This window comes from Amborella trichopoda, chromosome 5 (genome assembly GCF_054954075.1).
Source record: "Amborella trichopoda isolate Santa Cruz 75 chromosome 5, AtrichopodaSantaCruz75HAP2 v2.0, whole genome shotgun sequence".
Classification (NCBI taxonomy): Eukaryota; Viridiplantae; Streptophyta; class Magnoliopsida; order Amborellales; family Amborellaceae; genus Amborella; species Amborella trichopoda.
The window spans coordinates 12,857,093-12,881,801 of NC_142340.1; the positions used below are offsets into that span (position 1 = coordinate 12,857,093).

The following is a 24,709-nucleotide window of genomic DNA, read 5'->3' on the forward strand; positions in this document are numbered from 1 at the left end:
TTGCTCTTGTACCGGCAATCATCACGTTGCTCTCCAATGCAAGAAAATGAATTTTGAAGATCCCCTCCGAAAGTAACAAAAAAAAAAAAATATTGAGGGGGGAAATAAAAATGTAGTTGCATACAACTTCTTATTGCATGCCTTTTACACAGCGAAAAAGATCCAACAAAGAATTTAACCAAAATAAAGAAAAGAACAAAAAGAGCTGTAAAGGCAATATATTCATTAGCACTAATATTTCCACACCCAAAAAGAATGAATGATGCAAATTACATAAACAGACTCCTCCATGGAGGTTGCTCCAAAACCCTTAAAAGCTCACTTGGTTTGCAGCTTGGTCTGTGAGCGAGTTTGCCTTCATGTGGCCATTCTTGATATCTCGAGAGATTGAAGTGGCGAACTCAGTTGATATTTGCTCCTCATTTTAACTGTTTTCGAGGACAGTCACATTTATGTGTTTCTGCATGTTTGTTTTACGCCCATATTGCAAGCAGAGACATCAGAGTGGCCCCAAGAAAGAGCGCCAAGTAGGAGCAGACCTGGAGGCGAGTGTTACAACTCATCCTCTTGCTCAAGAAATCAGCTGCAATCAGGTCGACGAGGGCCATGTAGACAAGAATACCAGCCGAAATGGCGTCGAAGATCCCCTCGACGACCAATGCTCTTGGGCTATTGGTGTTGTACACCGAGGATATGGCGGTCCCGATCCCGATTCCAACAGGAGTAGTAATTGAAAAGAAGCTGGCCATCAAAGATGTGGAGAGGCGTTTGAACTCTGCCTGCAAAATCAGCATGCATATACATCTAAATCACAGTTTGTGAAGATACAAATTGGTCATTTTTCAACAGTATACTTTGATCCACTATGTGTAGGTAAGCTTGCAAGCATGCATATCCATTCTTCATGTTTTAAGTCATAGATAAGTGGTGGGACAGATGTGAAAGAATGGACTTTTAAGGCAAACTGTATAGGGTAAATCACATTGAGCTTTCAATCGATAAACACAAGATAATCACTTATCTAATTTTAGAAAGTGCTATTTTATTCTCTACCCAATTCCAACTCTCTCATGAGTATAGAAAAACAAATATTGAGAGTGAAAATATAGGGCTGGAGACCTCTAAATTTAGGGTAAAGGTAAAGGATCTACAGAGAGATTTAGGATAACAATGAAGAACCCCATCAATAAGTTATATGGCAAACTCTCTTTTTTGCCTACATATACATTGTCTTCCACAAATTCCTACCAGCACAACTGATCACAGGGGAAAATAGTTTCTTGTTTTTTATTAATAAAGGATAAATACATCTTTAAGGTGGATTTAAGAAGAGGGCTTGGAAAGAAATATTAAGATAGAGTAATTAAGGGGGAGAAAAAGGTGTAGAGCAAAATTCACACAGTAAAAATAGACGAAAAAGATCTCAAGTCCCTATTTATTATCATTTCTGATAAGTTTTCTCTTTTGCAATGTTATCTTTCAAGGCTTCACTTGGTTCTTTTTCTTACCAATAATCCCATTTTACCTCTACGTACTAGAAGAAAATCTGAAGTCCCCCAACCAACCAATCATGAAGTAGAAATCTATATTTAAAATACCAAACGATTATATGCACTCAGGAGCATATACCCATTTTCTCCCAGGTAAAATCCTATCCATAAGCATTCCCAACTTTGGAATATTACATCCTCACCATAGCAGCTAACCTCAAAAAATAAAAAATTCCATGCACATTCTATATGTGCCTAAAAAGAATAACCTCCTGATGGTCAGTTCCAAGTGTTTAAAAACTCAAAATCCAATTCTTCTCATGTAAGTACTCATGTAATATTATGAATTGGATCCCAAAATTTAACCCAAAAATGTAAAAAAGAAAGAAAATCCTCAAGTGACTCTTTTCCCAAGGAAGCAAGTGTATAGTGTGTCCCTGCAAGAGTATGCACCTGACTCCACCTAAAAGCACACCCACTAATCTTTGATTACAAGACCCTAAAAGATGCTTTGAGAACACTTTAAATTCAAATAATTCTAAATATCTACAATTTCAGCAGGCAATCATCCACAAAATTAAAATAAACAAACTTGTGTAAATCAAGCTGCAATTTTAAGAATTTTGTTTTAATGTCCAGGAGAGGATATTTTGAATCTGTAATTGATTGAGGTCGGTCCTCATACAAAATCCGCCTCCAAAAAAAAATTCTATCCCAATCAAATTTAAAGTTACTATAGTTGTAGTAAAGAAGTTGTGTAGAATAATTTTAAATTAATTCCAGAAGATCTGGAAAACTAGTTCCAAAGTTTTAAAGTTAATTGTGTACAACAAATCAGAATTTTGACTGTAGATATGAAATTAGGGTTAAGGTTTCAAGTTATTTTATCTATGATTAATTCTAGGGAAAACCTAACAATTAATTTTTAAGGTTTTATTAGGTTTTTTCAAGGAAAATGTTTACTATTTAGGAGGGTTATGCTAAAATAGATAATTAGATTTAAACTAAATAGGAAAAACCAGGGAGAAAGAGAAAAATGAGAAATGAGGAAGAATAATAAAGAATTCAAGGAAATAAAATAAGAAAGAAGGCAAAGAAAAAAGAAAGAAAGAAATAGAAGGAAAGAAAATAAGTAAGAAGGAAAAGAAAGGAAAGAAAAAAGTGAGAAGGGAAAGGAAGAAAAAGAAGAAAATAGATGGGAAAGAAAAACTTGAAGAGCTCCTTGGAAGGGAAGACCTTAGGAGGTGCTACCAAGAGTATATCCTTCAATTAAAGAGTTCCTTCCCCTAACCGAAGTTTTCACTCTCCAAAAAAGTTAAAAAAAAAGAAGAAAAAAAAAGAAGAGAGAGACACATAAATACCCTTATGTAACTAAACTAAATTAAAAGACCAATAACCTATGATTTCACTCGCCAAAAAAATGGAAAAGGAAAAATAAAACCTTAGTCCCATGATGTCCTCATCAGCTATACACTCATTTGACATTAGGTGGGCAAACTAACATGGAAAGTAATTGTCACCCATGTATCAAATACACCTAATGGTTTAAAAATCACCAATCCAAACCAATAACCTAAGCATGAATACACGCCAATGTTACTTTGTGAAAAGCATAACTTCATCGCTTTTCAATGGTATAGTTTGTCCATGGGATGAACTTTTCTAGCCCCTTGGAAAAGCTACACTCCCCTCAACATCGCAATATTTCCTTTGTTCTCATCATGGCTATTTTTGGGAGAATAAAATTTTAATTAAAGTTGAGTTAGGAAAAAAGAATAAGGTAAACAACTTACGATAATATTAGAGGAAACTAAATTCCAAAAAATATTAAGGAACTTTTTCCTTCCTCTTTTTGTTTTCGAATTTGTATAATTTTCGATTCAATTTTTTGAAACTTCTTTTCAGTAATTAATTTTCTTAGTTTCTCTAAGAAAGTCAAAATTATGTAAAACTCAAGCCATTGACAAAGGCCACAAGAATGATCGTATACTTTTTCTTGATAGGTGTGATCTGTTGGACATAGATCCAATTTTTGAATTTGATTCCGTGTTTTTTACCCTTCCAGGTGGTATCAAGATGCCGCTGTAACGGGATATATTATCCGTCTCTCCAAGAAAATGTACCGGGATATATTATCCGTCTCTCCAGGAAAATGGATATCTCCAGAATATATTTAACCACAACATAATCAAAGCACCCCAATTTTTTTTTTTTACTTCATAGAGAGAGAGAGAGAGAAGAGAGAGAGAGAGAGAGAGAGAGAGAGAGAGAGAGAGAGCACCTGTGAGATACATCCCCCAAGAGCAAAGCCTTCAAAGAACTGATGAAATGAAAGGGCTGCAATGAGTGGCCTGATAGTGCACGGACTCTGTGACACGCCAACTGATAGCCCTATGATCATAGAATGTGACACAATCCCCACTTCCAATACCTGACCACAACCATGGGTTAGAACTTTGACATCTCTTACAATTAGAAATTATTCTTGAATGGATAATCAAATTAGACAACGTCAGAAAGTTTGCAAACAATGTTACAATTCAGGACAAACAGATACTTTTTAGAGTCTCAGCAAAAGTAGGGAGGAATCTCCCCATTGAAACATTGAAACTTGAAGAGCAGCACCAAGCATGAAAAAAAAATCTCAAATTCAAAATTTCAAATTGCCCGACTTCAACCAAATTCAGGGGCATAACCACAAAATATTAGAAACTAGGTACTAAATCTAACTGTCCACATTCCAGGAAAATACACCGAGCTCCCCTCAAAATTTAAAACCACCTTTAAAGTATAACAAAGGGGAATGTAGAGTCTAATCGGCCATCACCATCCAATAAGTTCAAACAAACTCTCCCTAAACTCAAAATCACCTTAACAAAAAACCAATTGAACAAGAAAGAGCAATCAAAGCAAAAGAGAAACAAGTGCCCATACTTGAGAGACCACCACATGCCTCACATTCGATTCCACGTCCTCATGCCCTGAGTGGGTGTGGGCGTGCCCCACTAGCTTGCGAGTGTGTTCGTGTGTTGTGTCCTCACATGAGTGGTGCCCATGGGGGTGGCTATGGCGGTGTGCAGCTGCATGCGCATGCATCCCCACAATATGCATCCCATTCTTCTCTCCAAAGTCTCCTACTCTCTTTTCACCTACACCATTTCCTTCCTCCTCAGTACCCACCACCACAACCTCCCCATCCTCCATCACAGTGGACACACGTGCCCCCTCCTCTTTCTCGTGCTTCCTCTCATAATACTGAGTAGCCACAAAATCCACTACAAGAGTTATCAGAGAAGCGAACATTGCAACGAAGCCGGAGAAGGGGAACTTGGAGAACACACTTGGGAGGCAGGGGTCAGTGAGGGCAGTGGAGCTGTCAGGTAACATGTGGACGAAGCCAGTGGCAAGGATGACACCGGCCGCAAAGGCTTTAGCAACAAAAAAGACATTGCCATCAGTCCTTAGCAGCCTTTGTCTCCTACCGAGAAGGGGAAGGGCAACACCAGCGATGCTGGCAAATAGTATGATGCACATGGCAGCCATCTTCAGCTGGAATGCTGCCCTTTGGTCACGGCACTCCATCTCGGCCTCTCCATCACCACAAGTTGTTGTCACCATGGAGCTTGAGAAGATATCTACAATATGAGTTCTTATGGACTAGTTAGACATACATCATCATTGATTCCTCAGAAAACAAATCAATCTTTTGAAGAACTTGATGATTCCATGGTCATTAATGTTCAACATCAAGTTGTATTTTGGATAGGTAAGTAAAATAAGAAAAGAGAGGACATGGGGAAAAAAGAACCCAATGACTCCTTGGACATTTATGTGTTTTATTGAACCTCATCAATAGAGCAACTAAGAAAGGCAAACTGCAGAGAGAGAGAGAGAGAGAGAGGGGGGGGGGGGAGGGGGGGGGGGTGGGGGGAGCGAGAGAGATAGATAGCAGCAAGGGAACAATAATTTACTCTCAAAAGGAGTAGAAAAATCTCACTTCAGCCATTATGGAAATTCAAGTTCTTACTTCTACCTTATTATTGTACTTACAACCAGCAAAAGGCGACCTTGTGAAATGGAAGTTGAGAATCTTATCACAATGATCTACAGGCCCCCTCAGAGGTCAAAGTTTTTGAATCCCAACAGTTTTAAGATTTTAAATTCATGAAGAGCAACCACAATTTAATCTTCCAAAAGAAACAAAGAAAACCAAGAACGAGAACAAAAATCTGAAATTCAGCCAACAATTGAAGATTGATCTTTACTTGCATTTGAAACAGAGAAAAGCAACCCAAAGAAAAAAAGAAGAAGCAATGTTGTGAACTCCACTTAGTCTTCACCAAATTGATGGATGATGCAAAAATTTGGATGCCAGTTCACAGACAAATTGAAATTTGCGACCAACGAAGAATCAGCCAACATTCAAATCAAGACAGTGTCAAAGAGTAAGATGATAACATATTTTTCAGACACTTTCATTTCTATACCATCCAAATAAAATGAACAGTATAGATTACTGCAACCTTACTGCTGCAAGCAAAGTTGCAACCTTATATAAACTTTTTCAACAATAACAATGGTTGCAAAAGGATTGCGCTCATCAAACAATATTTGCATGTGCTGCTAAAAAATTGATCTGTCAGAGTAAAAAATAGGGTTATTGGTTTGGCAATCCAGAACTGATTATTTTGACCTTCTCAAGATATATGCATAATTTTAAGCCCATTCAAGGCTTTACAACAAAAATGTACTTTCTGCACTTTTACGCTCAAAATGGAAGTTCATTAGAACTGCAAAGAAGATGTACTTCTGGAGAATTACTAGAGCAAAAATGCCAATCACAATTGCCTAAAAACTCCCCTAACCACATTGTTCAATCTAGGGAAAAGGTCAGTTTGACATGAACAATGTTGTAATGTGGGATACAAATTGGTCAGCATTTGCGAGGCAAGAGAGTTCTTTTGACACCATGGGAAATATTTTGCATATTTCAGAAAATATGAAATATTAAACCCAATAACTCGTAGATCTGCTAGCAGGCAATCTGCAAAGAAGTTTCCTCTCAAGCAATTTCATCTTCAAGTATAACATGCAATGAATCTTTTGCACTGGTACTCAATGCAAACCTATTCAACATTTTAGGTTTGCAGTTTACAAATTCCCCAAGCCAAATAGGGGATAAGAACAGCCAAATGCACTTGTCAAACTCTAGCAACAGCCAAATGCACTTGTCAAACTCTAGCAACAATCGAATATGACAGAGCACTAATCATAATAATTTCATTGAGGGCGTTACCCTCCCTGAGCACTGTTCATTTTCTTAAAACGCTCCTTACTTTGCACTCTATCATGAGGAGTACACCCATGAAAGAACTCCTAATTCCATAACACCACTACTTAGCAGACTGCATCATCTTAAAGAGATAGCATGCTATGAACCCACAGAATATGGGGAAAACCATACTCCGCTGGCTTGTTACTATCAAACCAATGGATAATTTGATGATAAAAAGAGAGTAATCTAGGACATGACATGTCCCTGGTAGTGGGTCTTACTCTCCCTCCATCACCAACCTTCCTGATTGCGTGGAAAGGAGCAAACAGTAATGTTTTTCCAGTCAGAGCGATTAAACCCTATCTCGAAGTCTCTAAGATGGCTTTCAAAAATCTTTATAGAAAAATAATAATGGTGACTCTAATTCAGTTCTCAGTAAAACACCACCTCAAGAAGATGTTGCATCAGCACACAATAACTAACCTATTAAGCTGGATAAAGGAACAGGCAAAAATAAAATTTAATTGTTGATCCATAAGCAATGTTTTGGTCTATCACAGACTTTCTATATTTCTAATCTAATAATTCTGACAACCCCATATCCAGTGACTGTCCTTGAACAATCTGAATCTGAAAATTACACACCCCCTTGACAAACCAGCAACCAATAGCCATTTGTAATGAATTATCCTGCAAATGCAGTCTGATTCTAAATAAAAGCAATGAAACTTATATAATTGTGAACATAGATTTCACCAAGTTTCTAAGCTTCCATAATGAAGTCTCCTCAAGATTCAGAGAACGTCAATATAGATTAGTTTTATAGGTATGAGTAGCATCCCTGAACCGGGCGATGCCTCGGTGCTAAAACCCAAGATCATTACTGTGTTTTGAAAGTGACTGAGTCTACCCAAAGTTAATTTATGTCAGAGGTGATTTAGAAAAATGATGGCGCAAACAGTTCCATATCAAAAGAAAAATTTATCATAACTTCCCAAGTAGATAATCTGTAATTGTCCTTTGCTCAGAGTGCCTCATCCCACCTCTCAAAAAGAATCAAAACACTGTGCTTACCAGCACATTTATCATAACTAGTTTGATCAAGTGTGATATCCTCACAAACAATTACTCATGTGACCAAAGAAGTGCAATTTATAAGGTATGATTCACCACAAATCCAGCGACCAAAGTTCATTTCCAAACCCAACAAGTATATTGCATTTCAAGAAGGGTTGAGACAAAGCAATAGCAGAGTGTATTACATATTTCTATGATGGGGTCTAGTCAAACTTACTTTAATTTCTATGACTAGTGAAAATTCTCAGCCTTTTCAGTAATAAACTTAAATTCTCCAATTCCTTTATAAACTTGTAACTACAAATGATCAGGGAAATGAATTGATCAGCTACCTGAAATGATTTGAACTTTCTTCTTTACATAAGTAAATCCAAGAACAGGCTCAGCACCCAAACCGCCAACAAAGTCCTGCAAAAAAAGAAAACCCATCATCAGTATCAGTGCTCAGAGAGAAATATATCATTAAAAATTCCTAAATTCATAAGGGACAACAAATTCATGATTGAAATACAATGGGTGGTCATTAAAACACAAAAGAGAAAAAAGAAGAAAAAAAAAACAATGAAATCAAACAACTCAAATACAAAAAATGCGCACCAGTAGTTGACAAAAATTAGAGAAAAATTAAAAAATAACAAGAACAGAAAACTTGTAATCACTAAACATTTTTCATAATTTTTTCACAAAAAGGTGGGTTCTAAGAGAAAAATAAAAGCACTAAATCATATGCTACATATTCCCGAAAAAAACAGTAAAATTGCTGAAACATGCATCGACTTGTCGAATTATTTAAATTCAGAGAACCAATAACTAAAATAACAAATCCGCGACAAACAACAAAGTTTTCTTCTTTTTTCAAGAATTAGAAAACTAAACAAACAAAGACTCAAACAAAAATCGAGAAAGCTATTTCATAAGCACCTCGAGGAAAGAAGACATGGATTCCGAGCCCTTCTTTGCCTAATTTTCAAGCTTTTTCTGTGAATCAAGAGAAAGAGAGAGAGAAAAGTAATAATCCTTGATCAAAGTCGTCAACTTTTATAAGTATCGGGAACTAAGCACGGCTAAATGACATGATTTTACTGTAATTCTTTTCTTTATCACCTCATATTCTTATCATTCAATTTTCTTTTTCCCTTTTTTTCATAATTTTCGAGAGAGAGAATTTATTGTTGTGGAACACTTTTTTGGGCATTTTTCCGGAAATTTCGCACACAAGTTATGACGAGTCTTGAGTGTCGACACTTCACCTTATTTTTCTATTCAAAATCTAAAAATGATGTAAATAATGTTATAATATTACACATTCTACAACCCCAAAAAATTATAAAAGATTGCACAACTCAAACCAGACAGACTAAGGAATAACCGAAATCTTCCAGCTTTCTCAACGGAATTACAAAAAATTAGTCCATATATCAGTAAAAAAAAAAAAACTTAAAATAAAAATGTTCAATATTTTATTCTAAATTGGGATAAAAGAAGTTTATTTTCCATTTTTCTCATAGAAAAGCTTTTATTTTATTTTATTTTTTCTCTAAGTTAATGCGATGATTTGGAAAATTTTGATCCTCTAAGTCAAATATTTTGGAAACAATAAAAAAAAAATCAAAAATTTTAAAAAGATGAGTTCATTTTCCTGCATTCTATTCTCTCTTTCATACTCATTCTTTTTCTAAAACAAGGGGATTGAAAATTGAAAAGCTCACAGATTATTGCCCATGAAAAGAGCAATTGACTACATCTTATATGCTTTCTCTTTAATACGTGGAAATCAATAAACGCGAAAATAATATCATCATCATCCGCGCTTTATTTCAATTATTTGGAGTGGACAACACCAAAAAATTTAAAAACGCGAAAACATAAAAAATTTCAATATTTAGTTTTATTTCATCTTTGACAACAAAGAAATTAGAAAAAAAACAATAAAAATCAAAGCTTTTTAATCAGAAAACTTACAGTGTCAAAGAGTGTGGAATAGAGATCTCGCCATCAAAGAAGAGTTCACGCATTACGGCTATATAGAATGCCAACTATGATTGTTGGCCGTTGGATGATGTGATGGTTGATCTGAGCCGTTGGATGGGAGGGCGCGATTGGTGTGTTTCAAAATGACGACATTATGGCGAAACTATGCGACACTATTGAGGGTGGTGAGACGCGTTAGTTATGAAATATGGGCGTTGGGATGGCGACAGATGAGGACATGGGTTGAGTGAGCCGGCGGGACTTTGGACCTTATTTTGGAGGAGAGTCGTAGGTTGGTTCATCTGACGACTATCAATCCACTTGTTTGTGTTTGTTTTTTTCTTGCATGTGCAAGACACTCTCAAGCTTGGAAAGTTATATACGCGAGTGGCCGATTTAATCGCGACTTTTAAAAAAAAAACTGAGTTTTTTTTTTTAAAATGATTTAATTTGTGATTTTTTCAAGAGAAAATACATTATCTTTTCAGGAAGAAGTCTAAAAGGCCATTTTTTCAAAATTTGAAAAAAATCATTTCCAAAACTCTTTCCTATTAATATATTCTGATTATTATATTTTGGAAAGTTCAATATCTTTTTTCTGTTTTATGAAATTTCTATTATTATTTTTATTTCTATTATGTGAAATTTCTATTATTATTTTTATTTCTATTCTCAAGAAACTTTCTCAGTTATCTGCTAATGATATGATCATATTTGTTTTCGGATGGTTATGGGTAGACCATAGTTAGCAAGCATGGGGTAGACAATTTCTTTCTCGAAAGATGAAAATTGAATTCACCTACCCAATATTTATATTGACGAATAGAATAGATAATCATTTTGTGATTTAGAGATATATCACATTGAATATTTGGAATTTATATTTATAGGGAGGTCATTTTTATACTGAGTGATATATATAAAGTGAAAGCATTACTCGTCACTACTATTAATTTTTTCTGTACTGAGTAATATATTTATTTAGAGTTTTAAAATTTCTAATATGTTAAATATATCCAATTTTTTTACTCTAATTTTTTGAGTCTAGTCCAATATATTCGCGATCTCTTTACATGAAGTATTTTTGTCAATCCATATTTTTTACCAGATATTTTTATCCAAATTTTTAAAATAAAAATTATTATTTTCCGATTTCATGTTGAGCCGATTTATTGATAATCCCCGATTTGCTAACTATGATTATATACTACGAGCTTACTCTCGGGGGGTGGTAGTGGGCCGGGTGGCCCGGCCCTAAAAAACTACAGCCTTGGCCCGAGGGCTGGGCTAGGGCCAGGCAATCATGGTCCAAGGATAGGGCCTGACAGAGCTTGTGCCAAGGCTGGCTTGGTTCGGCCTGGCCCGACTCTTTTTTCCTTTGTTTTCTCTTTTACTTTTAATTTGATTTTATATGACTTGCCAGGCCCTAATAAGGCTAGTGAGCCAGGGTGGCCTTGGGCTTGCCCTATGGGGACTAGGGCTGGCCTGGCCCATTACTGGCCTTACTATAGATTCTTACAATCACCATCATGATCATCTAGACTAATTTAACAAGAATTTGTGAAAATATTGATTGTCACCATGCATCTGTAGTTCTTTTAAAAAAACTTGTTCAAAATGGGTTCAAGATTTGGAACTTTGAACAAGTAATGATATTTTAATAAAGGATATGTCAGGATACTCATACATATAGCTTCATTTAAGTGGCACCAAATGACATGAACACCCTTGTTGATATGGGATAGGAAGAAGGAATAAACGTCTACAATAAAAAATAAGTGATATGTACTGTTAAGCCAAAACAACTAGGGGTATTATCATTATCATCATTTAGTAGTTTTGTGTTGCTAACTTTAAAAATTGAAAAGTATTATCATCATTTAGCTCGGACGCTTAAGTGGATCAATTACTTTACTTATTTAGAGTTCCCCATCCTAAACAACAGTAATTTAATCTTTTTAACTTATGATCGGTGAATGTACAGCCAATTTTGATATCAATGGTGTGAATGTACACCCGATCGAAACGTGAAAAGTGAACACCCTAGTGTTAAACCAAATGGCTTGACCATCTTAACAGTTTTATGGGTGTTCTAATACCAAAATTATCAATCCGGATCACTGATTTGGATGGGAATTAATTGGGCTCTAACCCGTTCCAGAATGGTATATATATATATAAATCGAAAAAAGGCTATAGGCGAAATGCTACAGTATTTTGCAACCGCCACGGACTTGCTATGTCTGTAGCGGTTTATTAAACGGACCTGGAACGAACAACTTTATTGAACGGACCGGCAACGGATCGTGCCGTCCGATGCGGTTTAACATGAATTTTTTGAACCCCACGGACCTAGCATGTCCGTGGTGGTACCGATTTTTTCAGACGGTGATGAATTTATGGGCGAAAACACTTTTCATTTTTGCCAAAGGCATTACGTAGATGCTTCCACACACACACACACACACACACACACACATACACACACACACACACACATATATATATATATATATATATATATATATATATATATATATATATATATATATATATATATATATATATATATATAAATGAAAAAGTTTATATAAAGATGCAACTTTAAAATGTGGAATTAAAGATGCATCTCAAAAATTTATCGAAAAATATTTTTTTAATGTTGAAAAACCCTCTAATTGATCATCTCGATATCAAGATGTATGAATATGAAAAAAATAAAGATTTTGAGTCCTAGAAATAGTGCATCTTGCAGCACATTATCTAGACCGTCCAATTTAAAGATTTTCATATGCTTATTGATCTAATTGATTTTAACCATTTGTTAAGTTTAAAATTTTATAATTAGATATAAAAATAGATTTTCAAATAATCCTCATAATTTTTAACACCAAAATTACATGTTATTAGAAGATTTGGAGGTTCGCCTTAATCAGATTGTTTAAGGTTACAACCTTATAAAAACCCCAGCCATATTTAAACTTATCTAATGTTTTATTACCTGCCCTCTAAATCCCCACCACATGAACCCTTATTTAATTTTTATTTTTATTTTATTTATTTTTAATATTTTCTTGAACACCGATACGGATCGATCCAAATCCAATCCAAATAACCGATCAAACGATCTACAATAGAGATGGGTGAACTATCTGCCCCACCGCTTCGAGTTATACAACAATAGGTTTTATAAAGTCATTTAACGATAATTTCTGAAACAATTCCAATGAATGCTCAGGCCTCCCTCTTTCAATTCCACATTCAAGATGCCCTTTAATAAGATATTAATATCTTGAGTAATGATCCTATGAACGCTCCCATACCTGTGTGTGTAGAACTTCAAAGGATCATCATTAAATTTCGTACAGATCTCTAAAAAAGTTGAGTCCCAAACCCATGTGATAACTTTTCTAGAGATATGTTTCAAATTTAATGGTCATCCTTTGAGGTCACACATAGATGTGGAAGGATCTTATACGATCATTACTCTAGTATCTTATAGAGAATAATTATAAAAATATTAATTAGCAAATATAGGGATCATCAACGCATCTTTCGTTTGGACACTAACCAATTTCTCAACAAGGATAAAATATTGATATTTTATAATAAAATAAAACTATTAGTAAAGAATATGTGGATCACACTCCTCCACTCTCTAGGCCACCAAGGGGAAGCACTATGTATCGATATTACTTCTTTTTTTTAATATAAACTTGAATGCATCATATGTTCTCTGAATAAGAAATGCATATTATGAAATTGAGAATCGGGGTATTTGCACTTCCCTATGTTTGTGGTTGTTAAGAAATGCGAAAGGGAACACTTTTATAGAAAAACATGAAAAAGAATGAAATATCTATTTTTGTTAAATACCTAATATCTATTTTACATTATTAAGGGGTAGATGTTGATATTTATCCTAAATTCTTGAATCCTAATGTTGAGGGATTGGTTTCCTTTAATTTAAGTTTCCTATTTATTCATTTAGGATCTTTCTGAATAAGTCCTAAGCCTTATCCCTAATTTTAAGGGATTGGTTTCATTTCCTATTTATTTGGGTAGAGCCTATTATTTAAGATTTAGGATTTAAGTTTGTGGATAAATTCTACTTACCTAATTTTATTTAATGGTTGGTTTCGATTCCTATTTATTTGGGTAGAGCCTATTATTTAGATTTAAGTTTGTGGATAAGTCCTACATTAGGAATTTAATTTTGGTATATTTAAGTTTGTGGATAAGTAATTTGGGTAGAGCCTATTATTTAGTATTAAAGTTTGTGGATAAGTCCTACTTAGATTAGGATGGAGCCTTAGGTGATAGAGATAAGATGGAGCCTTAGGTGATAGAGATAAAGTTAAGTTTGTGGCCTATTTATTTAGACAAAGTCTATTAAAGTTTGTGGATAAGTCCAGGATGGAGTCCTAGATTAGGATGGAGTTATAGGTGATAGAGGTAAAGTTAAGTTTCTTAACTTTATACCCTATTTATTTGGGTAAAGCCTATTATTTAGGACGTATTATTTATTTAGGATCTAAGTATGTGATAAGTCTTCGTAAAGCCTATTATTTAGGACCTAAATTTGTGGTCTATGTGGATGGAGCCTTAGGTCGATAGAGATAAAATTAAGTTTCCTAACTTTATGGGAAAAGATAGAGCATCGACACTTGGGTCCATAGAGATAAAAGTTAAGTTTCCTAATTCTATGGGAAAGGATAGAGCCCCACGTGCGGTTTGTTTTTTTTATATAATGGGTTATTTATAGAGAGTGAAAGATCCAAAATGATCCAAAAAAATAGAATGAAACTTTGGGGGGTTTTGCAAAGATAGAAAATTATAGAGAAGAAGTCTTTGTGGGAGATTGAATCTCTGGTTCTCTCAAGTATGTTCTTCGCTCGTGGATGTATCGTGGATGTAGTGACATTTGTGACGAACCACGTAAATCCTGATGTTAAATTTCTGTTATTTATTTTCTGCTTTTTTTTTTGTTGCTTGTTGCTTCTTTTTATCGATTTTTTTTTCTCGTACTTTATTTGCCAAAAATCAACCCATAGGGTTTAGAGTTTCCGTCCACAACAATGGACATGTGTCGTGAAAATAAGAAGGGTCCCTAATTATATAGAGGTTGTAGGACACATTCCTAACTCTAAGGGAATAGAGGTTGTAGGGCACATTCCTAATTCTAAGGGAAGAGAGGGTGGGGGTACCTGTATTTTATGGAAAGAAAGGGAAGAGAGAGAGAGTGACATAAATTTTAAGGGGGAAAAGAGAGAGAGCAGGAAAAGAGCCCGGGCTTAATTGGTTAGTGCTTAACGATTTGCAATACTACATCCTTGGCTCAATTCCTACCAAGGGTAGGGGTCCTCTCCCCACCGACTCACCCAAAAAAGAAAAGAAAAGAGAGAGAGAGAGTAATCTATGAAATTACCATATTATATCGTTATCTAAACATAGCATATCTAAAATAAATACGGAAGAGTGGGAGAGAGAACTCAATTTTCTAAAATAAGAAACAGTGAGAGAGGAAAGAGAGAGAGAGAACCTATACTTTTAGGGGGGGAAAAGGGAAGAGGCAGAGAGTACGCATAAATTTTAAGGGGAAAAGAGAGAGAGAGTAATTTCCTAACTTATCATATTATATCCTTATCTAAAGATAGTATATTTTTTAAAATAGGAAAGAGTGAGAGAGGAAAAAGAGAGAGTACCTATTTAGGGGAAGAAATGGAAGAAAGAGAGAGTACGCATAAATTTTAGGGGGAAAAAGAGAGAGTAATATCCTAACTTACCATATTATATCATTATCTAAACATAATATATCCTCTAAAATAGAGAAGAGTGGGAGAGGGAAGAGAGAGAAAAAAAAAGCATATTAGAAAGAGAGAGTGCATGCATGTTGTAGGGAAATAAAGAGAGAGCAATTTATATCTTACCTATATCTCACTCTAAGAGAGAGATTCTATATCCTAATGAGCGACAGAGAGAGTGAGAGAAAGAGAGAATAATAAGAATATAATAAATTACAAAGAATTATGAAGAAATTAAATATATATGATATTATTGTATATTTTAGGGAGAGATAGAGAGAGAAAGAGAGAGGGATAGAGAGCAAGAGCAATCTTTGTGTCACCTAAATCTTAAAATCTATACTTACCATTTCCTCACCTAAAATATCTATCTCATGCTAAGAAAGAGAGATATCTACCTCATGCTAATTAAAAGCCTTCACGTGCTCTTCTTAACCTCTCATATATCTTAATTAGAGAGAGTGAGAATAATAAGAATATAATAAATTAAAAGAGATTATGAAGAAATTAAAGATTGCATAATTTAAGGAAAGTGAGAGAGAGAGAAATCTATCTTTCACATATATATTAAAATCTATACTTATTATTTCTTCACCTAAAATATTTCTCTCATGCTAAGATAGAAATTATATATCCTAGTTAGGTTTAGAAATCTTATAAATAGGATAAAACGCCTTTACGTACCCATCTTAACCTCTCATATATCCTAATGAGAGAAAGAGGAGAGAGAGTAATAAGAATATAATAAATTACAAGAGATTAGGAAGAAATTTAAGATATATGAAATTATTGCATATTTTAGAGAGAGAGACAGAGAGAGAGTGAGAGCAATCTATATCTCATCTATAGTTTAAAATTTATACTTACTATTTTCTCCCCTAAAATCTCTCTCTTTTGCTAAGAGAGAGATTCTATATCCTAATTAGGATTAGAAATCTTACAAATAGGTTAAGAAACCTTCACGTGCCCCTCTCAACATTTCAAAATAGGTACGCTATATGGAACAAGGTGTACTTCGTTTCTCTCTTTTTGTTTGTACGTGAGTTTCATCAATTTATTGATTTATGAGACTTAGTTTGTTATTTGATTTAAGGAAGTTATGGCTTTTTAGTTTGTTGGGTGCATTTGTTTGGAGTGTTATCAATGCTTTGGTTGTATGAAGTGAGAAGATCGGTTAAGCAAATGTCAAAAATTTTGATGGTTATTGTATGCTCTTCATGTTATTCATCTCGTTTTTTGTACTGAAATTTTGGATAAAAGAATATTAGGATTTTGTTCATGGATGAGAAACCCATCTAATTTTTTTACAGGTCTAAAACACTAAATACCTCCAATCCTCTTTTGTTATGTTAAATTAGGTTTTGAGCATGTACAAGATCATACAACAAATGAGATACAGTTGTTCCATTCTATGAACTCACGTATTTTAAACAATGATGGTTTTAGAAAGGTTTTGAGTAACTACAATACACTTTGAACTCACGGTCTTTTTATATGACTTAGAAGTGGGTTTTAATAGTTTAATTTATTGGCATGAGGAAGGAAGTGAGTCTCTTATAGCAAGAAGGCATCGATGGGTTACCTTAGCTGCACATTCGTGTGTGATTACGTGGAGAGATGAGGAAATGAGATGAAGCAGTGCCTCAGCTTCTTTTTTTGTAATTGGGTGTGCTTCGTCTCTCTCTCTCTCTCTCTATGCGTGTATATCTGTTTGTTTTGGGGAGCTCACTCTCATTCAATGTTTTGTGCGAATTTATATGGGTTGCTCTCTCTCTCATCTTTCTCTCTCTTTTTCTCTCTCTTTCTTATGGTTGTCGCTCTCTCTTTCTTTCCTCTATTTATGTGTGTATATGTGTTGGTTCTCATGGGAGCTGGATGTATGTGAGAGAACTGTTTTTTGTCACTCTCTCTCTAAATGGGATGCATGTTTTTATTTTTTGGGTATCTAAAATAAGCTTTTAAATTTAGTAGTATTTCACACATTTGTATTTGTTGATCTTTAAAGATAGGGACCGTGTATGAGGCTCATTTTTCTTTTTTAGGTAATTCAGTGGGGAAGACAGTCCCCTACCTATTTTTTCAAATACATTAGGAGTTAGTTTTTTTTAAAGTGTTAGTGGGGTGGTGTCAGTGAGAATAGAAACCACAACATGGTGACTAGGGCATGGGGGGCTACCACCACTAGCTAGCCCATTTCTCAAGATGTAGAAATAGTTTTAATACAAACAATCTCAAAATTCAGAAACTAATATTTCACAAGACATTTCTATATCATTGACAAAAACTATTCCTACATCATCAAACCAATTCTCCAATGACAATATCCATTATCACTCAGAGAGAAGAGATCCATTGCATATAGATATAGACAATGTAATATATCCATCTGCTTCTAATGATACCTTAACAATTACAATGGTACGAACTCAAAATCATTGTCGTTCTATACGTATTTTGTTCACATATTTTTTAGAGAAAGAAAAACCTCTAAACTTCATTGTATTGCTTTCATTTCAGATACACCATTGACAAAAATTATTCCTTCATCATCAAACCAATTCTCCCATGACAAATACCCTTACCACTTAGAGAGAATAGATCCTTTGCATATGGATATAGACAATGGAGTATATCCATCAGCTTTTAAGGATACCTCTATAATTGACGATGACAATGGTACGAACTCAAAATCATTGTAGTTCTATACAGATTTTCCTCACATATTTTTTGGAGAAAGAAAACCGTTAAACTTCATTATCCTGCTTTCATTTCAGATTCACCATTAAAAATTGTCGTTCTATACAGATTTTCCTCACATAATTTATTCTGCTTTCATTTTAGATACACCTTTGACAAATACGATTTCTTTGTCATCAAACCAATTCTCCAATGACAATATCCCTTATCACTTAGATAGAAGTGCATATGGATATAGATAATAGAATATATCCATCCGCCTCTAAGGATATCTCATGTATTATTGACAATGACAATGGGTTCCATCACAAGCCTCCCATTATTTGTCGACATTGTCATGCAATCACGTTTCAATATAAACTTCCTGCTTTCTCTTGTGAGGTGGAGTGGAGTTAACGTACCAGGATACTCTAAATGAACTTTATGAATTATTTACCCAATCATCATAACTTACAAGCCAACTCAGAAAGAATATTCGAGGATATAATGTCGAATTCCAATTTACTATATTTGTTACTGAAGATGACAAAAAAAATTCTCAAAAAAAAAGTGATATATATAATTTTAAAGTGAAAGGGCATATCAACCATTGCCATCCATCTCTAATTCCTAATGAACACTTTTCGATGTTCTTGCAGTTATATTTCTATGATACAGAGAATGAAGTTGGCAATCGTCTCAAATATTACGACATGCTAAACACCACATTGATTGAGCTCCTCACATATTTTTAGAAATATCATCCCTAGATCTCAGTTCTTCGAAGCTTGATTCATTACCATGATTTATGACCATGTTGATTAGTTATCAATTGTGACTCAAGAATGGATCAGTGAGTTTACAATTAACCTATTGCATTACAAGTAGTTGCAGTTTAGATAGAAACAGATAATAATGCACAATTAATTTTTATTCTAAACAAGTCTATAATTAGAATTAACTAAAAATAAATTTTAAATTTATATAATATGGAAAAACTAAGATAACACAAAACTTTTGCATGTATTGTATCAAATGTACTCTAATAGATGACACAACCGAGTTGAAAGTAACAATTGTTGGTAAAGAAGCAGAACATCTCTTGGGTACAACAGCATAACAACTTCATAGTCTTCAACTACAGGGTTATGCACTACATAGTTTATTACATCATATATATAATTCTTAGTTTTGCTTTCATCACAAATAATATATTTCATAATACTTGCATTTGAAATTTATGAATCCTTACAGGCAAATATTGTAGATCCTGTTCAACATGCAATACAGAAGATCATGAATACAGAGCACATTTTTGAAGTGCATGCCACGCTAAATACTTTTCGAAATCAAACAATAGTGAAATGCATAGTGACAAATATATATGATATTCCATAGCAACCAAAGGCTAAAAGAAGACTACAGTTGCAAGAAAATAAGGAAATCTAGTTCATTGCTTTCTCTTTTATTGTATCTCATCATTATTAGAATGATTTATTTGTTTTTTTATCAAATACACAATGTTTTAAAAAGCTCTAGGCGGCTCCTAGGCGGTCAGGGGGGTCCAGGCCACCCAGTACCTAAGCGGGCGCCCATAACTTGGGCGGCCCAGTAGAAATATTTGTTTTTTGGGTTTTCTCTATCTAAAATAGCCTCTAATAGGTTTTAGGTTTCAAATGTACCTAGAACCCACAATTTTGCCTCTTTAGTATTAAAAAAATATACCAAAAATACCCTCAAAGAGCCGCAGTTCCACCCCTAAGTGGGGCACAGGCCCTGGGCAGCTACCTAGGTGAGTTTAGGCGGGCGCCCAGGGAAATCCGCCTAGGCACCCGCCAAGGCACTGGGCGGTCCGCTTTTAGAAACAATTCAAATGCGCATAATATGGTTTTGACATAAGAAAGCATTCAACTTATTAAGCATTTGGCGTTCACTATAACAAAGTTGTTTGATATGGTATTGCTTATTTTCATTTAATACCTAAAAAGTATCATTGTTAGAGTTATGGTACAATATTATTGTCAATTATTCATCATTCATAAGTTCATTATGTCACAGGAGATTAATAGCAAAACTAATAATAATACAGTTACTTCATATATATATGAGAAAGTCGTGATTGTTTATTTCATTCCTACGTGCAACACATGTAATTCAACTAGTATGATTAAGGATGTGGTAAGGTTGCAATCTTAAACAAACAAAGTAAGGCACACCTCCAAACTTTGTCTTAAGATGCAATTTTGGTGTCGAAAATTCTTAAGATGGCTCGAGAATCTGTTTTTATCTCTAATTATAAAATTTTAAACTTTGAAAGTGGTTCATATCAAGTCGATCTATAAATGTATGAAAATCTTTAAAATGGATGGTTCACATAATATGTTGCAAGTTGTATTTTTCAGGACTTGAAATCTTGTTTTTCCCATATACATACATCTCAACTTTTCCCACATACATAGATCTCAACTTCTAGATGATCAATTAAATGGTTTTTCAATGTCAAAAAGGCTTTTTTGGATGGATTTTTGGGGTGCACCTTAATTTTAATCTTTCCATTATTAAAACTCACTATATATTCCATTCAGATCTCAAAACATGTTGTTTCCAGATCGTGCCATTGGTTTTGTTGTATTTGTGTTTTAGGAACTGAACCAATGACTGGCCAAATCGAGCAGATTGCATTTTTCTTTGAAAAGAAAAGTAAAAAAGTATTGGAGAATCGAGAAAGTATTGGGGGTAGGGAGTGCTGGTCTTTAGATGTAGCTACCAAACGATTTAGTTTCAAGCCAGCTCGCCATAAAACACCACTTGAGATTGCTTCAGAAAACTGGAAGAGAGATTGTCTGGGTTAAATATCCTTGTTGAACAAAGTGACAATCCGCTTTAATTTGCTTGGTAAACTCATGGAACTCAAGGTTCTTGGTAATATAAATTACACTTTATTATCAAAATATAATTGAGTAGCAATATACGTAAAACCAATGATTTAAAACTCGACGAGTCGCAACAGACTTGCCTGAGTCGGCACGGAAATCGGTTACCCCATGCCGATTCCAGTGTAAAATCGGAAACCAGCCGGTTCTGTACAGTGAATCGCTTGTATGACGTCATACACAGGAGAAAATCCCCTGTATGACATCACATAGCGAGTTAACACGTGGCAAAATATTCACACGGGCGTAGATGTCAACCTCGAGCACACGTGCTCAAACATCAAAGAACTTACAAAGAAAGTTATAGAAGCGAAACTAAATCTCATTGTTGGATGATGGATAATTCCCACGATACATTAAATTATGAGGGAATTTGGATAAATACTATTAATGTAGAAAATAATTACACTTGCGTTGATGTGGCAGAGTGGTTATCACTTCCACGATTGAGCCCTCACGTCTCAAGTTCGATTATGCCTGGATACAATTTTTTTTATTTTTGTTGACAATAAAAATATGCAGAAAATAAATTTTTTTAAAAAAAAAATTATTTTTTTAAAATCTTTCTCTTTCTATGAACAATCGTTTTTACTAAATTAATTCTATAAATCTAAAAAAAAAAAAAATTTAAAGAAATTTATTCCATTTGAAATCTCTCTCTTTCTATTAACAATCTCTTTTACTAAATTTATTCTAGAAATCTAAAAAATTAAAATTTTGAAAAATTAAAGTGTTCTTTCGAAAATTGGTATGCATTCTAATAATTTCTAGCTAAAATTTTATTTTATTTATTAATTTTTGTATTATAAATCATGTAGTTTATTATCTTTCTTACAGTTCTCAATAATACATTTTAAATTAGATCGTATTACAAAATATTTTAGATTTGTTATTATTTGTAATAATTGTAAAATTTAAACCAACAATTTTAATTTCAGCATATAACATTATAGTTAGTTAGGTTGCAATAAATTTGGATTATAATTAGTTAATTTGTAATAATTTGGGTATTTTTAGGGGATTAGGGCTTTCCGCCAATTTGAGATTTTGATCGTCATTTTTTATCGATTAAATCTACTCTTTATAGTTATTTTATCCATTATAATTATATGATTTTTCTTATGTGTGATATAAATTTAATGGTTAACATAAGTTTATATAGAGAAAAAGCATATCTATATTCACAAATTGATGGAAAAAGTGAAAGTTAACAATGGAGTACCTTCATTTCTTATTGGATTCCTAAAAGACAACATTTATAATTAATTTTAATAATTTCTTTGGATTTTTTAGAGCTTAATCCGACCTAGTCGGTCGATTCCCGATCCGGATCGCTGATTCACAGATCCGGATGGGTTTTTGAAGTGCCCGATCCAGGGCACCTATCCGTTTTTTAAATCACTGCGTAAAACAATTACCAAGTGAACAGAGCAAGGAGCACTCAAGAAGTGACTGACAAGATGGATAACATCAGCAAAGTCTAGTTGAGAGATGGTCAAATAAATCAAGGAATTGCTAATAAAATGTAGGATCAGGAAGAAATTCATCATCAGTAGAATGGAGTTTAGAATTCAGCTCAATAGACGTGTCAAGCTTGGTATCATAAGCTAAACGTGCTCGAGAAACGATATCAGTGGTATACTTGAGTTGAGAAAGCAAATAACCCCGAAGTGATTAAGTAACTTCTAGGCTCAAAAAATACATTAAGAACCCCTTATTGTTTATCTCAAAAAGTTGACTCAGTCGCTACTTAATTAGATAAATAGTGTCCTCATCATCACCAAAAATAATCATAAGAATCATTGATCTTTTATCTCAAAAACTTGACTCAGTCGCTACTTAATTAGATAAATAGTGTCCTCAACATCACCAGAAATAATCATATCATCAACATAGAGTAGAAGAATTGTATATCATTTAGCTTTGACTGAAAGGAACATGGTTGGGTTATGATGGCTCTGTCGAAATCCTACTGAAATAACGACAACACTATAGTTTTCAAACTAAGCACGGGGAGCCTATTTAAATGACATGATTTATTATGAGGATAAAAAATCCTCGGAGGTAATTTCAAATAAACTTCTTTTGTAAGATCACTAATTGAGAAATACATTTTTTAAATCAAGTTGATATAGAGGCCACTAACGAATGACAACCAAATAAATCACTGTGCAAACTGTAGTCATGTGGGTAGCAGGCGCAAAGGTTTCAGGAAAATCAATTCTAAATTGCTAATTGTAACCTTTAGCCACATGTTGTGCCTTATCACACTTAATACTGCCATTAGCTTTAATTTTGATCTTGTACATCCACCTACAACCAATGGCATTTTTGCCTGAGGGAAGAGGAACCAGATCCCAAGCATGCACTCTATCGAGAGCAGTTAATTCTTTTACCATGGCATGTTACCACTCAGGCTTGTCTTGCAGCTTCATTGTAGGTCTGCTGCTCATAAGAAGAATAGACAAAAGAAAGGAAAGCTCGATGCTGAGATAAAAGATCTCATAATCAATGAAGCAAGCTGATAAATTAGAGTCACGAATATTGTGACGAACTGGAGGCATTTTCACATGAGCAACAGTTGCAGATGCTTGAGTTGGTTCGAGTTGAGTGTTTTACTATTGAACCATCCATAGAAGGTGATGTTAGAGATAGTGGAGAAAAATCATTAGAAAACAAGGAACAAGAATCAACACCAAATGGTGGGGAGATACTCGAAGATTTTTAGTTTCAAGATCATAACAATATCCCTTTTGGTGATCGGGAAAACCTAGGGAACAACATTTGACTACTTGGGCTGACAATTTCTCCAGTTGAGATGCTGACAATAGAACAACATATATGCAATCAAAGGCACATAGTACAGAGTAATTTGGGGTTTTAATGAACAATTTCTCAAAAGGAGAACATCGAAACAAAATAGCAGAATGCATAATGTTAATTAAATAAATTGTTGTACAAACAGCTTCAGCCCATACAATCTTTGTAACTAAGGCAGATAGGAGGAGACCTCACGCGGTTTCTAGTATGTAACAGTTTTGCACTCAGCAATGCCTTTTTGCTCAAGTGTATAAGGATAAGACTTTGGATGTTGGATATTTTTATCAGAAAGAAACTTTTCAAACGTCTTGCTAAGATACTCGCCATCGTAATCAATACTCGCCATCGTAATCAGATTGTAAAACTTTGATTCTAGCAGAAAACTAGGTTTCAAGATAAGAAACACATACCCATAGGATGAATGTAGCTGAGATGAAAATGTTGAGATGGATGAGTGGTAAGGTAAGGAATGATAGAATTCAAAATGAATACATTCAAGAGAACTTACGTGTAACTCTAATAGGTGATAAGATGAGAGAAAGTAGACTTAGATGGGTTGGTCATATGCAGCGCAAAACCAATAATTCGAGTCGGTTCAAGTGGAAGACTAAAAAAAAACAAGGGGTAGGCCCAAAAAGACATGATAAGAAGTAGTGCGAAAAG

At 34.3% G+C, this 24,709-nt stretch overlaps 1 protein-coding gene across 2 annotated transcripts; it reads right to left on the minus strand.

Moving 5' to 3' along the window:
* Nucleotides 1-202: 202 nt before the first annotated feature.
* LOC18443582 (zinc transporter) lies at nucleotides 203-9,839 on the minus strand. Of its 2 annotated transcripts, XM_020673209.2 has the most exons (6): nucleotides 9,805-9,839; nucleotides 8,764-8,820; nucleotides 8,175-8,250; nucleotides 4,425-5,125; nucleotides 3,772-3,921; nucleotides 203-779 (listed from the first exon to the last, which is right to left on the minus strand). In XM_020673209.2, exons 2-6 carry the CDS (start codon nucleotides 8,779-8,781, stop codon nucleotides 474-476), a joined length of 1,251 nt encoding a protein of 416 aa, XP_020528868.1. In that variant the 5' UTR covers nucleotides 8,782-8,820; nucleotides 9,805-9,839; the 3' UTR covers nucleotides 203-473. The 2 variants fall into 2 exon arrangements, with proteins under 2 accessions (XP_020528868.1, XP_011626828.1); XM_011628526.3 differs by lacking the exon at nucleotides 8,764-8,820.
* Between the last annotated feature and the right edge of the window lie 14,870 nt (nucleotides 9,840-24,709).

What these genes read in the sequence shown, in the direction of transcription:
- LOC18443582 (XM_020673209.2), bottom strand. An exon ending in GAAAGTTCAAATCATTTCAG is followed by an intron (nt 5,126 to 8,174) that starts GTAGCTGATCAA and finishes CTCATATTGTAG; the next exon opens with ATATCTTCTCAAGCTCCATG. An exon ending in GGCATGTGGTGGTCTCTCAA is followed by an intron (nt 3,922 to 4,424) that starts GTATGGGCACTT and finishes GGTTGTGGTCAG; the next exon opens with GTATTGGAAGTGGGGATTGT.